General features: G+C 39.6%; 1 protein-coding gene across 1 annotated transcript; it reads left to right on the top strand.

The window, feature by feature from the left end:
- The first annotated feature begins 35 nt into the window (after window positions 1-35).
- Window positions 36-15,613, top strand: LOC110045700 (hephaestin-like protein). The gene is made up of 13 exons (XM_020751315.2): window positions 36-1,462; window positions 3,542-3,975; window positions 4,484-4,801; window positions 5,855-6,173; window positions 6,526-6,721; window positions 7,502-7,739; window positions 8,286-8,456; window positions 9,065-9,271; window positions 9,808-10,057; window positions 10,811-11,050; window positions 11,845-12,070; window positions 13,038-13,361; window positions 15,038-15,613. Exons 1-13 carry the CDS (start codon window positions 1,281-1,283, stop codon window positions 15,380-15,382), a joined length of 3,450 nt encoding a protein of 1,149 aa, XP_020606974.1. The 5' UTR covers window positions 36-1,280; the 3' UTR covers window positions 15,383-15,613.
- Window positions 15,614-15,957: the final 344 nt, after the last annotated feature.

Genomic DNA, 15,957 nt, shown 5'->3' with positions numbered 1-15,957 from the left:
GGGGGGCTTGAATCCTTTCCATGGGTCACATCAGAACTCAAATATACTGAAACGGCCCATCTTAGGCAAAGCAAGTTCTTGCATACTTTAAAATTGTGGCATTAGTTGGTTCCAAAAGGCTGTAAAGATTTGCGTCTAAAATTGCGTCAACTTATTCAGTGTCAAAAAATGCGTCAATCTTCAAACAACTTGGCACCCTACCAGTCCGTTTCAAAAACGGCATCAAAAGTAAACTTACTACTGGAGAGTGCGCTTTTGAAAATGAAAAAAGCGGCCAAGAAAATCGTCAAACGCATGCCAGGGCGGTACATATAAACGGTCACTATGTTTTCAGTGACGTATTGGGATTTGAGTCGCTTGTAAACAGACGGACTCTTATTCAAGTAAGTAGTGCAGGAATCCATGAGCTGCCGTCTTGCCGAGGATGCAAGCGAGCAATATATTTCCCGCTGATTGACAAAGCATATTTTAGCAAATCGCTTATGAGAAAGAAAACAAGTAGCTAACAAGAGCCTTCAGGTTGTATAAAGTCACAATCACAGGAAGTATATTTGAAGCAATAAGCAGGAACGTTATAAACAAAAAAAAAAAGACAACAGCCATAGTTAATAGAGGAGAATGGTTATGAAGTCCGGCAAACATCATAGGGGCAAACAAAGAAGCAAAGATTTAATGTATGTACATTCGGCGGAGCTGAACTGTAAGTGACAGTGACAAAGAATGTAAATATTTTTCCTGTTGGTATGAAATGCGCGTGTGCCGCTGTGCCGGGCATTAATTTAGTCTTTTTTTTTATGAGCGTATATTAGGTTTGACAGTTGCAATGTGTTCATCTCAGCTCTCGAAGTTTCAAATTTTATTGTAAAGTTTATTGGTTTTGAAGGACTTGAAAACCTGTAAGCACCTCTAGCCCGCAGAGGTTAGTGCACCGGTATTTAGTTGCGGAATACGTTCCCATTTTTCCCACTGGGTTTTTGTGTTTTCGTATCAGGCGGTTGCACATTGGTTTGTTCCTTTGTTAGAAGTAAAAAACTGTTGTGTTTTGTGCAGGGTCAAGGCATACAACAAAGGACTTTGTCAAGTTTCATATAAACCATTTCGCTCTATTAACTATGCAACAGTGAAGATTGAACAAAAAACAGAAGGGCCCCAAAGATATATGGGAAAGACCGCTGGGTGCTAATATAATTAGTGAAATTCCACAAGTCATTAGATAAAACTTATTGACCTGTCTTTAACAGCAGGATACATGTTTCGCTTTTTTCAGTTAAAAAAGTTGAATGATTGGCAGGTGCAAGATGCTGCTGTATTTTGCATTGTGTCTTCTTGCGTCTTGGAGTTGCCTACCAAGGATGGTCAGCTCCACGACTCGTGAATATTATATAGCTGCTGTGGAGAGAAATTGGAACTACGCTCCTAGCGGACAAGACAAGATGAAGGGAGTACCACTCGATCAGGACAGGTAAGGTTATGTTCCTTTAGCTTGAAAGGCGCGGGAAGTAAGATGGAACGTGTGATGTTGAAAAGGTCTTGATGCGTGTGTTTTCTCAAAAGCCAGGTTTAGGGCCAAAGCCATGTAGCGAGCATGTTGCTGTTATTGAGAAACATAAACGTTTCGTTGAAATCATATCAATTTTTTCATCGATGTTACGCGTTTAAGACCACTCTGGTACTTGCGTCATGCATCTCATCGCTGGCAAGGACCTGTCTTAAATTTAGTTTTAAGCATTGGACTAATGTATCGAAATATAACGTAAGCTGACTGATAACAGAACTAGAAAGTTTCACTCGCAGTATGGTCTACAGATACGGGAATTGATAAAATACATTTTATACGCCATTTATGTTTTATATTAATACGCCAACGAGTTTGTCACGAAAGGAATGCAAAGGATAGTGGCGGCATCTAGTCACAGTTTCATGGACACGAATGATTAGGTTGTAAAGAAACATCAAAGCTGAGAAATGTCCACTAATCGGTTGCACCGCTAACTGTGCAACGTTGTTTTTATGGTGTGAAAAATTCTAACTTCAAGATCATACATTATTTGCAAGAACGCACACCGTTTAGCTCGATTGGGCAGGTTTTGTAAAACTGACGAACTTTTGCTTTCATTATTTTGCTTTAGGTGATAACTAAATATAATTAATGATATTGGAATCATCGCTTTGTTCTGTGTTGAACTAGCCAGGACAATTTCTGCACGTTTTACCAACATTTGAATAAGTGCGTCAAACTGGTTGTCCATCACCTAGCCAGCGAGAAACATGCCAAAAAAGAGTTGCACCATCTAAGGTACCAAATGCAAGTCTCGTTTCAATGGCCAAACGATTTTGAAATGTCAAATTAACTGATCGATCATGGCTAATTTTAGCTATCAAACGGTCGCTTTTCAGAAACTCATATAGAGTCGCGTGCTCCAATTGCAACCTAGGTTTGGAATGTTCTTGCTGAAAGCTTATTAACAGATAACAAAGACATTTTCATAACTTGTAGATTGTAAGTGTTTCAGAAAACAATTAAGGAGATAATAAAGTAGACTTCAAAGGCTAAGTCTTTGTAAAAGCAAAAGGTTTTAAACTTTTTATGACGTCGCGAACATAAGCTTACGGTAGGAGTGATCTTCAGAATTAGAGTAGAGCGAATATCGACGAAAGTTTTGTTTCCGAAAGGTTAGGTAATTACACCTGGTCTACATATTACAGCGATTAATTGCAGCAGGCTTTGGAATTTTTCTAACCAGTGTCCACAGCAAGGGTGCAATCAATGATGCAAATGATGCAGTTGACTCGCGGACTACATACTCTTTCAGTTGCTGAAAAAAGGAAAAACAACAACAACAAAGCATTCCTGTCTCAGTTTGAACGCTATCCCTTCTTCCTTCTTGTGTTTAAATTAGAAAACAGAAAGCAATTTAACTATCGATGCGTCGCGTCATTGATTCAATATAAGTGCATTAAAACCAATGAGCTATGCGAATGAATTGTTCAATGTTACCCCGCTGACTTACGACCACAAAGAAAACCTCAAAGAGTCACTTTCTTAAAAGTTCCCTTTAAATGCGGCCAGCACAACGGGGTACTATTGTACTTCTAATCATTTAGCTGGAACCATTTCGCTGCAAACGAACTTCAAAGCTTACTATGTTATTCTACTGAGACGGGATTTTAGACGCTTGGTCAGTCAGTCAGCTAGCAAGTCAGTCGGTCGGTTAGTCGGTCAGTCAAATAATCAGTCAGTCAGTGAGTCAGTCAGTCAGTCAGTCATCCAGTCAAATAGTCTAACCGTCATTTAGTCACTCAGTCAGTCAGCCAGTCAAATAGTCTAACCGCCAGTCAGTCAGTCAGTCAGTCAGTCAGTCAAACAATCTAACTGTCAGTCAGTCATTCGGTCAAACACGCAAACCGTCAGTCAGGCAATCAGTCTGTCAGTCAGTCAGTCAGTCAGCCAGTCAAATAATCTTACCGTATGTTAAACAGTCAGTCAGATAGCAGGTAAGTGTGTGATTGATTGGCTGCCACGAAATTGTTCATTTCTCAGCTATGCAAGACCTTTCACCCTACGTGGTGCAACTAGAATCGCAACCGAGTACAAGAAGGTGCTCTATCGAGAATACACCGATGGGACCTTTGAACAAGAGAAACCCCATCCACTGCACCTTGGCTTTTTGGGTCCAATAATAAAAGGCGAAGTAGGGGATATAATAAAAGTCCATTTCAAGAATATGGCTCACAGGCCGTTCACTGTTCACGCCCATGGACTCTTCTACAACAAGGCCGGGGAAGGGTCCCTTTATGCCGACCACAGCAGTGACGAGCAGCAGCGAGACGACAAAGTAGAACCTAACAACGTTTATACATACAATTGGGTTGTTAACGAACAGCACGCACCCACGGAAACCGACGAGGATTGTGTCACAAGAATGTACCATTCCCACGTGATTTCTGTGAAAGACACCAACACTGGATTGATAGGTATAGAAGGAAGTCGTTTATTAAGGGCTTACCAAGGTTTCGGCAGCCTTTTTTTCTTAGGAAACATGCCAACAGTATTTGAATCCGGAACTTGTCAAAAATGTTTACGTCAGGATTCCTCGCAAGTCTCAGAGCGAATTTAAAGTTCATTCTGTTCCTTTTCTTATCCTACTGGATCTTCTTGCTTTTTTCTTCCAAAGGCGTTTCTTGATACAACTTTATGAAAGCAAATAATTGTCAAGTTTGCAACAGAGATCGTTTTTGATCTGATAGACCAAACTCCTTAAAGCATGTTCAAAGCACGCTCTTGTTTCTGATTGACGAAAGCCTACGAGGTCGCATTAATTATAAAGCTCTCGCTCTCGATTAACGAGTTGCCTAGAAAATTGCACAAGGCTAAGTGTGATAGCTAAGCGGTGTTTCGTTCCCCGCCAACGCAGTCCAACAGTTTCTCTAGCCGTGGATTAGAAATTAACACCTCTGTTTAATTCATTCTTTATTTGCACAGGTCCACTTCTGATTTGTAAGCGCGGTGTTTTGGTGGAAAACAGTGACGAAAGAAAAAGTATCGACCACGAATTTGTTATCCTTTTTACCGAGATGGACGAAAACGAGAGCTGGTTGCTAGATGAGAACATTGAAAGCTTCTCCGACGATCCAGTGGCTACCAAAGCTTTAAAATTAGACGCCGGATTTGTAGCCAGCAATAAGATGAAGTCCATTAATGGATACATATACGGCAATCTGCCGGGCCTTAGCATGTGCCAGGGAGATACGGTCAGCTGGCATATGATTGGAATGGGAACCTGGAGTGATGTGCATAACCGTAAGTGTATGCATATTGTCTTTCAATATAAAAACGTTAAGTTGATAATTTTTGCAGAAGCAAAGAAAATATTCCAACTATTGAAAACTTTAAATTGAACATTTCTCTGTTTGTTAACTTTTTACCAGTTTGGAGTTTTTCTCTTTTTTTAGACTTTCCTTTTTACAAGGTATTCCCTCATTATCTCGTCACTTCAATATTTACTCTCCATAAGCTAACGTACAGTGAATCGGCACGGAAAATTCTTTAACCTTTTCTCCTTTGAGTTAGAAGAGAGGTAGTTACTATATCATACATCTCCGGCTTTTTTTCCTTTTCTTTGTTTGAGTTTCTAGTGTAAGTAACCCGTCAGTATATAACGTTAGTAGTTGGTATATTTTTGCAACTTCTGCGAGTATTAAACCTTAAGTAGAGTAAATAGTATTGTTAGTAGCGCAAGTGACCGTGTTGAAAGTAACGTTAGCAATTATGTGTTTTTGAATTAAAAATATAATGGACAGGCCGAAGGTGAGGTTCACAAATTAAATATAAAAAAAGGTGCAAATTTTCCAATACTAACCGAACAAGGTAGTTCAGTGATTTCTTCTTATAAACTAACGCATCCACTCTCGCTGGAGTGCTCGAGATGACTGGATTTATGAAAACCGTGTCAATGCTTTGCACCAAATCAGCCATATGCACCTTGATTTTACGACTCTTAAAGGCCTTCAAATCACTCTAAGCGATGACAAAAAAGACAGAGAGAGAGAGAGAGAGAGAGAGAGAGAGAGAGAGAGAGCGAGAGCACGAAAAGGAAGATAAGAAGGTGGAGGAAAAAAAAGGCTGACATTCCTTTACATTTTTACATCTACTTTGGGGATGAAAGTGAAAGAAACTAAGACTATGCACCAAAATTTGAGGAAAAAGTTCACACACTTACCCCTGGAGAAGTAATTTAAAAAGCAATTCAATCTCCGTCACTAATTCGTGGGAAGAGCAGTTTGCCACATGATGAATAATAGCATTTTTGTTCAGTCTTACATTAAAGTCTAACATCAAACCTGTTTTCTTTAGCCTCGTTCCACGGCCACACGGTTAAGATCAGTTCTCACCGAAGAAACACAGCAACACTCCTTCCGTCCACTTTCATGACGGCTTACATGAAAGCGTTGAATCCGGGAACCTGGCTACTGAACTGCATGAATAGCCAGTTCTTTGACAATGGGATGTCGGCGCTTTTTAATGTCACAGACTGCGGGAAAAGTGTTGACCTGCCGTCAGTTGATGGTGGTGAAACCAGGATCTACTGCATCGCAGCTGATGAGGTGATTTGGAATTACGGACCAAGCGGTGAAAATAACATTGATGGAGCATCGCTAACCTGGCCAAAAAGGTACATAAATCATGACCTCAAAGTGTCCGCGTTTCCTCTTATCTTCTTTATTTTCGATTTTAGAGTTTTAGGTGCATTATTTCAAAGAAAAAAAGAAAAAAATATATATATATATTTTAAACCTATTGTTTTTAATTTTTTTTTTCTTACAGCCGGTGTGATGTCTTAAGATTTTTTACTGACATAACTCATGTAGATAAAGATGAAGAAAACATGCAGAAAAGTACGCGAGACAATACCGATGGGAAACGTTCCCTAAAAGCTTTTACTGGTATTACGCGTACTTTGTCATAAATCCAGACATATGTATGTCTTTAGAACTTTTTTGTTTTGTTGTCTCTGTGCCTCACAGTGAATCTGCTAAGTACTTCACCCACGCTGATAACAGAATAGGAGGAGAGTACAAGAAGGCAGTGTATGTAGAGTACACAGACGATACTTTTACTACTAAGGTGAACAGATCGTCAAGTGAAGCCCATTTGGGATTCCTAGGCCCCGTGATTCGTGCTGAAGTTGGTGACGAAATCCAAGTGCTTTTCAAAAATAAGGTAATTGAAGAATCATAAAGAACTTATAGCGTCAAAGAAACAACTAAAACAAATACTGCAAAAAGACATAATATGATTAGGTTTCTTAACCGGCTAGAGACTGACTTGTTCAGCTACACGTATTTGTTTCGAGTCTTGTTTCGTTTGTATTGAATTGCCTGTATTCTGATCTTGGTGATTGACCAGAGAGATTACAGTGGAACTCCTTTCATAGGTCAACAAGAGCCCATGAAAATTTGGTCACATTAACAGGGTAGCCGTATTAACGAGGTAGGGTCAAGCCTTTTGACTGGTCTAAATTGGAGGACGTCTCAACAGATATATCACTATTGCACTTCTAATCAATTTGAAAAAAAAAAAAATTAAATTAAAACTTCAGTCAGCATATACAATATTAACAATGGAAAGATGAACGTAACTGGTTCGAGTGGCTGTATAAATGGGTTAAAGCAATGAAGTATCGTACAAGTTGGGATTTCAGAATCTGGCCATTGGCCGTATCAACGGGTTGACCGCATTGACGGGGTTTTCTTATAAGAAAATTATGGGCGTTTTGCCGGTGGCCGTAATAACGAGGTGACCGTAAGGCGAAGTTTCACTGTACTTGGTTTTGGTTGGAACCTTGCCATTATAACCTTCGGCTTGCAAAACGATAAGACGATACATAAAACAGTGCGTGCGGAGATACAGCCCCCATCACACACCCCTCGTGCTTTAATCTTTGTTAGGCAAGGATACACACTTCCTGGGCTTACGAGACATTCCTGTTTCTTTTCACAGGCAAGTCGTAATTACAGCATACACCCTCTCGGTGTATTCTATAATAAAGCAAACGAAGGAGCCCAGTATCAAGATGGCACAACTGGGAATGACACCGCTGATAATGCAATAATGCCAAATGAGACGTACCTGTATAAATGGATCGTGCCCGACGCAGTAGCACCAACTGAGAACGATCCCTCGTGCCTGACTTGGATGTACCACTCAAACGTCGACTCCACCAAGGACACCCACAGTGGTAAAGTGACAATCCCTCTTGTGGCAATGTTGTAATGTGAACTCCTGTCATTGTTCCAATTGACCATCTCGAAAACTAAAGTTGAACCAAGTTTCAGTAGAAACACAAGGTGTTATACAGGGGCTCCTCAACGTGGCGACGTGACTATCCCTCGAACTTTCAACCACACAATGTCTCTTACATTGTCAATAAATCAGTTGCTTTTTCTTTCTTGTTTCTTTCTTTTTTCGCTTTTATTTTGTTTTCAGGAAAACTTAAAAAACTTTTTGACCTAGTATCTGAAGCAGCGTGAAAGACACACCGAAAGAAATTGCCAAATAGTGTGCTATTTTGCCGGCATACTTACATTTTTTTTCGTATTGCTCTCGTAAATTGTGTCGGGAGATTATTGTCAAAGGAAATAATTAAGTCAAAGCCAAAGTCCACACTTCTAAATTCAAATTCTATCTGGAAACAGTGGACGAAGAGTCTCTACGTGGGATGTGCCACTACAAAGTAATATTTATTTCTAGCTTCATCTATTTTATTTCTTTATTTATTTTACAGGACTTATTGGCCCTCTCCTGATTTGTAAAAAGGGAACCCTGGCTGAAAATGGTAGACAGATAAACATCGATCGCGAGTTCTTCCTCCGTTTTGCATTAACCGACGAAGGAGTTTCCTGGTACTTAAATGATAATAAGGAACTGGCTGACAATGCTTCTGCAATTGACGAAAGTAAGTATCCTTTAAAATAAGTTGCAGTAACAAATAACTCATGGTTTTGATGCTCTATGTGTGTGAAAAATCTCCCCAGCCTTTTAGACTTGTTTTATGTATTACGTTAACTGAGTAATTCTCGCGCGATCATTGATCAAGAGAATGGTGGATAAAAGTATATACCATAAAAATGACGTGGCCTGGAACGTGAGGAAGCCCAATTACCGAGACGACTTAAGAATAATGGTGAGTTTTTTTGAGGGCCTTTTCAATAAAGCAATTATTCCACTCGCGCTTGTTGGACATTATAGCCAACTTGGCGGTACGTACCTCGTAATTATATAGTAAACGGTTAAATTCAGATGTATTTGTAGGGTAGGGTGAAAAAGGTCCTGTGCTGAAACCCTTAGCGGTACTAATCGATCAATTAAAATCAAGAGGGGTAAAAGAGCATATCCTCTACATAGACGTTACTCTCAAGTTAATCCTCCTCAAGTTATTTTTATATCCTCGAATTTCGTCAAAAATACCTCGCTGCGCGTCGTGTCCCGATGAAGCTCTATCTCTCGTGTTTAATATATTAGTTCTTATTCTTGTTTTGATTATTTTTCTCTTTAATTTTCGAGATAATCCCGATTTCAAGGCGAGCAACCAGATGAGAAACATCAATGGGTACATGTACGGTAATCTGCCAGGACTGCGCGTGTGCAAAGGTGATAATGTATCGTGGCATTTTATGGGTGGCCCCTCAAGCCAAATGCACACAGTTTACTTTTACGGAAATACTTTCATTCGGAATGGAAATAACCACGACACACTTGGAATTATGGAAGGTTAGTAAGTTATCAGCAAATTCAAGGGCGAAGTCTGCACTTCGGGCAAAATTAGTCGTTCTACTAGCAGTAGTTAATATAACGCTGGTTTCTGTTACACAGCTATTGTTATTCCCCAAAATGGACTGCTAGTCCTTTGCCGGCGCGTTTATTTTGCATCATGAAAATGACCATGGATCCACTAATGATTGGGCTTCTACTGGCTCCTACTGGCTCCTACCTCTACCTGATACAATTATTATGTTATTAACTAAGAAAGTATGCCAGCATTGATTCATTAAAGAGGAAGTATTTAAAATATGCTGGGAAAAGTTTGGAGTTACCTTTGGCAGAAATTTTTACTCCTACTGGGTAACTTTGCGGTGTAAGCGTCATTTCTCACAGCCAAAACTCAAGAGGTTCATTAACCCTCTCTATTTGTACGGAAGTGGCGATGACTTTTCGTTTTCGTTTTCGTAAGCCGATTTGCTCTGCTCAAGTTCAATGTAACATAATTTTTTGGAGACAACTAAACTAACGTTTTGTCTGATCCCAAGGATCATTAGCCAGCGCTAAGATGACCCCAGAAAACCCCGGTGTATGGAAATTGATCTGTCGGACCAACAGCAACCTCAGAGGCGGAATGATTGCTAAGTATAGCGTTTTAGAGGACTGTGGGAAGGCCTCTAGCGGGCAGCCAATGAACGGGAGAAAGAGACTTTATTACATTGCAGCAGTTGAACAAACGTGGGATTATGCACCGTCTGGGAAGGATTTAATCGACGGAGTAAATCTTGCAGACAGCGAGTGAGTCAGTAGCGTTTTAAAGTGCCATAAAGATTCCACAATTACAAGAGCCCATGACCCGGGCTTGTTTGCTTGCGTAACAACAATGAAATGTTATACTGTAATTGCGTTCTGATTGGGCGTTTCAAAAGGACGAGCGCGAAAACTCCCGAGATGTCAAATTCTAAATATCAGAAAGAGCGGGAAAGGATTGATTCCAAGGTTTAGTATGGGAGATGCAGGTTCCGGGTGATGGGCTCCTGAAAATCACAAGTAACATTTCCACGGCAAGCAAGTTTTAACGGGCTTGCCGTGATCCAGGTGTAGAGTTGTTTTAAACGCATTTTTCAATATCAGTTTGACTGTTCTTTTCGATGGTGAATCCGAGATACATGTGGTGGATTAGGAGAATATTTTAAAGCGCAATATTCCATCATTACCACAAGTCACCATTGAATGTTTAGACCGGGAACCGCAAAAAAAAAAAAGTCTAATTAAACTAGGGTTAAACATCCATGCATAAAAGTAATATTGCATTAAAAAAGAAATTTTGGTTATTACAGTTTACTTACTTGACTGGAGATGGTATGGCTTACGGCTATGTCTGTTCTCTATGAACATTCTTTCTACAGCTTATTATTTGGCTCAATTTTCGGTAAGAAAAAAATACATACATACTATAAAAGAACTTGAATTTGTTTTTACAAAACAAACCAAACGCCCTGCGTAATAAATGTCTTAATAGAGTTGTGTTTGTTTTACGATCCCCTACAGGTTCGCTCCTCGTTACACTGTACCAGGCCCTCATTTTATCGGCCGCAAAAACAAGAAGGCTATTTACCGGGAGTTCACTAGTGCCGAATTTACCGAACAAAAACAACGAACTACGGAGGAAGAACATCTGGGAATCATGGGACCTATGATTAAGGCTGAAGTGGGAGACACGATTGAAGTAGTATTTAAGAACTTAGCGACAAGGCAGTACTCGATACACCCTCATGGAATCCTTTACAGGTATCTCATTAATCAATATCCACGTTTAAATTTGACAATTAATATTCTCGGTTTCTTATATCACTGTGATATTCCTTTGGAACAAAAGCATGGACCTCAAAACTCATTAGACAATTTTCAACGTCCAGTAAGTAACCACGACGGCGACGCCGAGGACACCTTCGATTAAAAAAAATTGTTCTTTTTACCTACGAATCTTGCGGTACTCTAAAGTCATTTACTTTGTTTATCACTGTAAAAATATCACAAAACTAAGTATGGGACATAGCGATAAATTTGAAATAGAAATTTAGAAAATTATCCGTCGTGATTCAAGTTTTCCACACTGCAGAATTTGGTCTTTTCACGTTGTTGTTTTGTAGAGGACGGCTAAGAAATGTGCACATTCATTGTTCTGCTCATTAAACCTTTTGTTTAGCGACATTCCCGTTGCCACTGCCGTCGTGGTTTTCTTAAACTTCCTAATAAATAAAAAAGCGCCCCTCTTGAAAACGCTGTTCAAAGGCAAAAGGCAGTTTCCTGTTGATTTTGTTTCCTTTACCGCCAAATAAGTTCATCGGAAAAACTGCCGATAATTCACCTTGTTAGCACCAATCACAAAAGTACTCACTGTTAAGTACAAGCGGCAAAAAGCAGTCGAATAAAGGGTCGACTTTTACCATTCGCCTGAAAAACAAACGTGATATTGAATCTTACAATTAATATTTGAACGCTAGAAAAATCTTCAAACGTAATTGAATATTCTTACCTTAATTAGCTCTTAATTGATCCTTAATTATTATTGAAATTTTAAGCAAACATGACGAGGGATCTTCTTACAAGGACAATACAACGGGAACCTATGCCGCTGACGATGCAATTGCGCCTGGAAAAATTTATAATTACATGTGGGAGGTATCTGAACGAGCGGGGCCTGGCCCTAAGGATACCGCATGCGTAACGTGGGCTTACTATTCTGATGTGAACCCGGTCAAAGACACCAACACCGGATTGGTAGGACCACTGATCATTTGCAGAAAGGTGGGTATTTTGCTGCAAGGGTAAAGATAGCAGAAAAGTCACTTCTGCTTGGAAGGTGACAGCGGAGTAAATTTCGGCGGAGACTAGCGATAGCCAAAAATACGTCTGCGTTTGCAGGCTAACCGCAGGGTGACATCAACAAACTAGTGCGGTAAATAAGGATAATTTCGGTATCAATGCAAGCTAAGGTAGCTGATGTTAGATTTCATTTCGTTATTATATCAACTGGATGCTAACAATCTTGTACCGTCTTACACTTACGTTCTCTCTCCGATTGTTTCCATTGCCACAGCTAGTTGTACCTCAATAGTTTGTCGATGCTAAAATATTTAAAAATGGTAGCTTAAGGGGCCAGTTATTGTTAAACAAACTCAGCCCCCTCAGTTTGGACCCAAGACAGATATGGTAACTGATGTCAACTGGCGGAAGACGGAACAGTTAAACTTTTGGAAATCACAGTGTTTAGGCCAAGAGCTAACCGAGGGGAAATCTCGTGTCTGCATGGGAATTGATTGATCTTGACCACGGATTTCATCACCCGTCCAGAAAATCTACCGGTACTTCAACGAGGGGTGGCACCTTAGTTGTTCGTGCAATACCCGCGGGCGTGGCATGATACCCTACTTAATTTTTCAATTGAGCTGTTTCACTACTAAAGCAATCAATTTTGCATTTAATTTGTTGATAGAGTGCTTTTCACCTAAGTGGCTAAAGCTTTTGGTAATATAAACCAAAGCAAGTGCGAACGCTAACCGATTGGCTTGAAAAAAACACCCGTGCCACTCTGTCATACAATCCGGAAGTTAAATCACGTTTTCCCGCTCTTTGCGTCGGCTACATTTATTTGCTTTGCGTTTTGATTGGTTCGTCGGATTATCTGTGTCCTTTGTGCGGATTGATTAGAGTGATTTCTTTAGTCTGTGTTCCACGACACTCAAATGAAAACCGCTATTTGTTGTCGTTGTAGGGAACACTGGACGAAAAAGGCAACAGAAAAGACGCTAATAAAGAGTTTGCACTCCTGTTTGATGTGTTTGATGAGAATAGTAACTGGTACGTTGATGAAAACATTAACAAATATATTACTGGGGATCCAGGATCTCTGGACAATCTCAAAGCAACTTTTGACTTCTGGGAAAGCAACCTCAAGGCCACCATCAACGGATACGTGTATGGAAATGTTCCCGGTTTGACGATGTACAGCGGCGAGAAGGTTGTCTGGTATCTCCTTCAAGTTGGGGCTTTCACTGAAATGCATACAGTTCATTTTCATGGCCAGAGCGTTTTGTATGTAAGTAATCGCGTGTTTTATGATATTGACAATTAGATTATTACCTCGATATTTCTATAAGGTGCAGCAACTATCACTTCATAGAAATCAATAGCAAATAATTTCGTAGAATTCTAACTGAATTTCTTTCAAATAACGGTCAATGATTTATCTTCATAATACATAGATTTAGCCAACCCTAAAAGCGAATGGAATGTTGTTACTAGTGAAAATAATCCAGTATGTATGTGAGGTAAATTGCGAACAATTTCATAGTTTCAGCCCGACCTAGGATTACATCAGCAGATTGAGGTGTAAGATGGTGTGATGTAGTAAGTAATTCCAGAGATCGAAGATTACGAGGTTTTAAAGTCCCATCGCGGTCAATTTTTCTTCCTTCAGTGTGCCTGAGAATTGAATTACCCTTCAGTAATATTTCTAAATCTTCCTGAAACATAGAAACGAGAACTGAAAAGTTGCCGTTATGTGGTAGATCACCAGCCACTGCACACTAGTGACTGAAAGTACGAGATTGCGGCATTTGCATCAGTGTACTTGGACTACTAATAAAATGCTATCAGTTTCTATTAGTAGAATAGACCAATTTCGATATGTTATAATTCAGCCTAACACAATAGACGTCAGTACGAGGCTCTGGGGAATAAACCCCACTAACTCTGTAGTTATTCCCCAGAGCCTCGCATTGAGGTCTATTGTTTTAGACTGAATTTTAATATATCGAAATTCGTCTATTCTACTCGTGTTGTAACGTAAATCAGATGCTGAAATCTCATTCGCTGAGCTATCGTTCACTATCAGCGATAATTGCACGGTGACGACGTTTCCCCACTTTCCTAAGTTTCGAGGGAACATTTAGAAACAACTGGTTTGTTGACGTTAAAATCTCGAAATTGTTGAACAAAAATCTGATGCGCGCGTACACAAATTACAAATTTCAAATGATAATTCAGTCCAGGTAATTTCTTTTTATAAAGCTAGAGGTTTAATACAACGTAGAGAAATAATTGAGAATCATCATTTAAAGGAAATTTCAGTTGGAATTCTACTGGATTATTCGCACTCGATTTCTGAGGTAATAGTTGTTTCGGCCTTCGCCTTCATAAACTATCACATTCTCAAAGTCTAATAGCTGATTAATAGAATCCTGCTACAATATTCAATGCAAATTCTGCAATATGATTGGCTGAGCTATCACGCAGTATCAGCCATTGGAGTGTAGTGGCTGGAGTTTGTCTAGAAACTGATCATAAAGCTTCGGAGGACGACTTTCAAACCTTAATAGAATGCGAATTCCTATACAAAAAATGATCACAAAATTCGCGAGTGCACGACTCTACAACCACTGAATTGTTGAATGGACTGATTAGCAGGCGGCTAAAATATATTATTAACTAACAAACTAACTAACCAACCAACCAAATAATCAACCAACCAACCAACTAACCACCCCAATCTCCGAGGATTCCGTCCCAACCCCCGGTGGTAGAAAATCTAAAATATGCAATATGCTTGGTCTGAATCGGGTTAAATTGCAAGTAATCACTATAGAACTACAGCGTTACCTATTGATACAAGAAATACCATGTTCTTCCAATAAGACTCATGTTTAATTAAAATAGTCCTAGTTGCTTATTGGTATTTTCACCTTTGGATGGGTTTCATTCGTTTCATGTCAGAAATCACTGACCTACCACCGAGGAGACGTTTACGACTTGATGCCGGAATCATTCGCCACCGTTGAAATGATTCCTGACGCGGTTGGAAACTGGATGCTACACTGTCACGTGAATATTCACTCGACTGGCGGGATGAAGGCATTGTTTACAGTTTTGGCTCCGAAGAGTAAGTTGTCTCGGGTGGTAAAGTGGATTTGTTCAAATTATTACTTAGATCTTTTTTTGGGAGCTGTGCATGTCCTGGTTTGTGTGGTTAATCTTGACCGAGTTCGTGTGTCCAGACCGAATACACTTTATACACGGTTTCGTTCTTCCTTTCATCTAATAATTACAAGGGTGAACTAGGCCGAGGGAAAAAACAAACAAACAAACAAACAAAAAACAGGAAAATAGATATCAATATGCTTTTTGGTATATTCCTTGATTTATAAAACTCAATTCTAAGTTTTCGCTTATCTCAAATTGTACTAGACGTCCTACTTTGACAAAGAAACAAAGCATCGGAATTGATACACCCGACCCGCGGAAATACTTGTACTTTACTCCTTTATAGTTGACATCAGCTTAAGCATGAACACGTTTTTTTTGTTTTCAGGTGAATCAACTAAGAAACCTCCTCCATCCATTGCCGGATGTTCAAGAATCGGCTCTTATTTCGCTCTGTTTTTGACGACATTCACTCTTTACGTGGTGAAGTTTTAAGAACTTGTCTTAACCCCATCAAGGAAGGGAAGAGATGAGTTTTTGCAACTCTTCTTGTATCGATGGATCGACTGATATATCCAGCTTTATTGTATACGAAATTGTCTGTAATTTGCATGGAAGCACTTGTTGCAATCCTACACAAAATCCTTACTCCGTTAAATGGACATTTTTTAGCTTGGGCGATTTGTTTTCCATAACAGACCACGTGGATTTTC

Source organism: Orbicella faveolata, unplaced genomic scaffold (genome assembly GCF_042242905.1).
Source record: "Orbicella faveolata isolate gen_17 unplaced genomic scaffold, um_ofav_v1 contig_1, whole genome shotgun sequence".
Lineage (NCBI taxonomy): Eukaryota > Metazoa > Cnidaria > Anthozoa > Scleractinia > Merulinidae > Orbicella > Orbicella faveolata.
The sequence above is the reverse complement of the archived record's forward strand: the minus strand, read 5'-3'. Positions and strand labels throughout refer to the sequence as shown.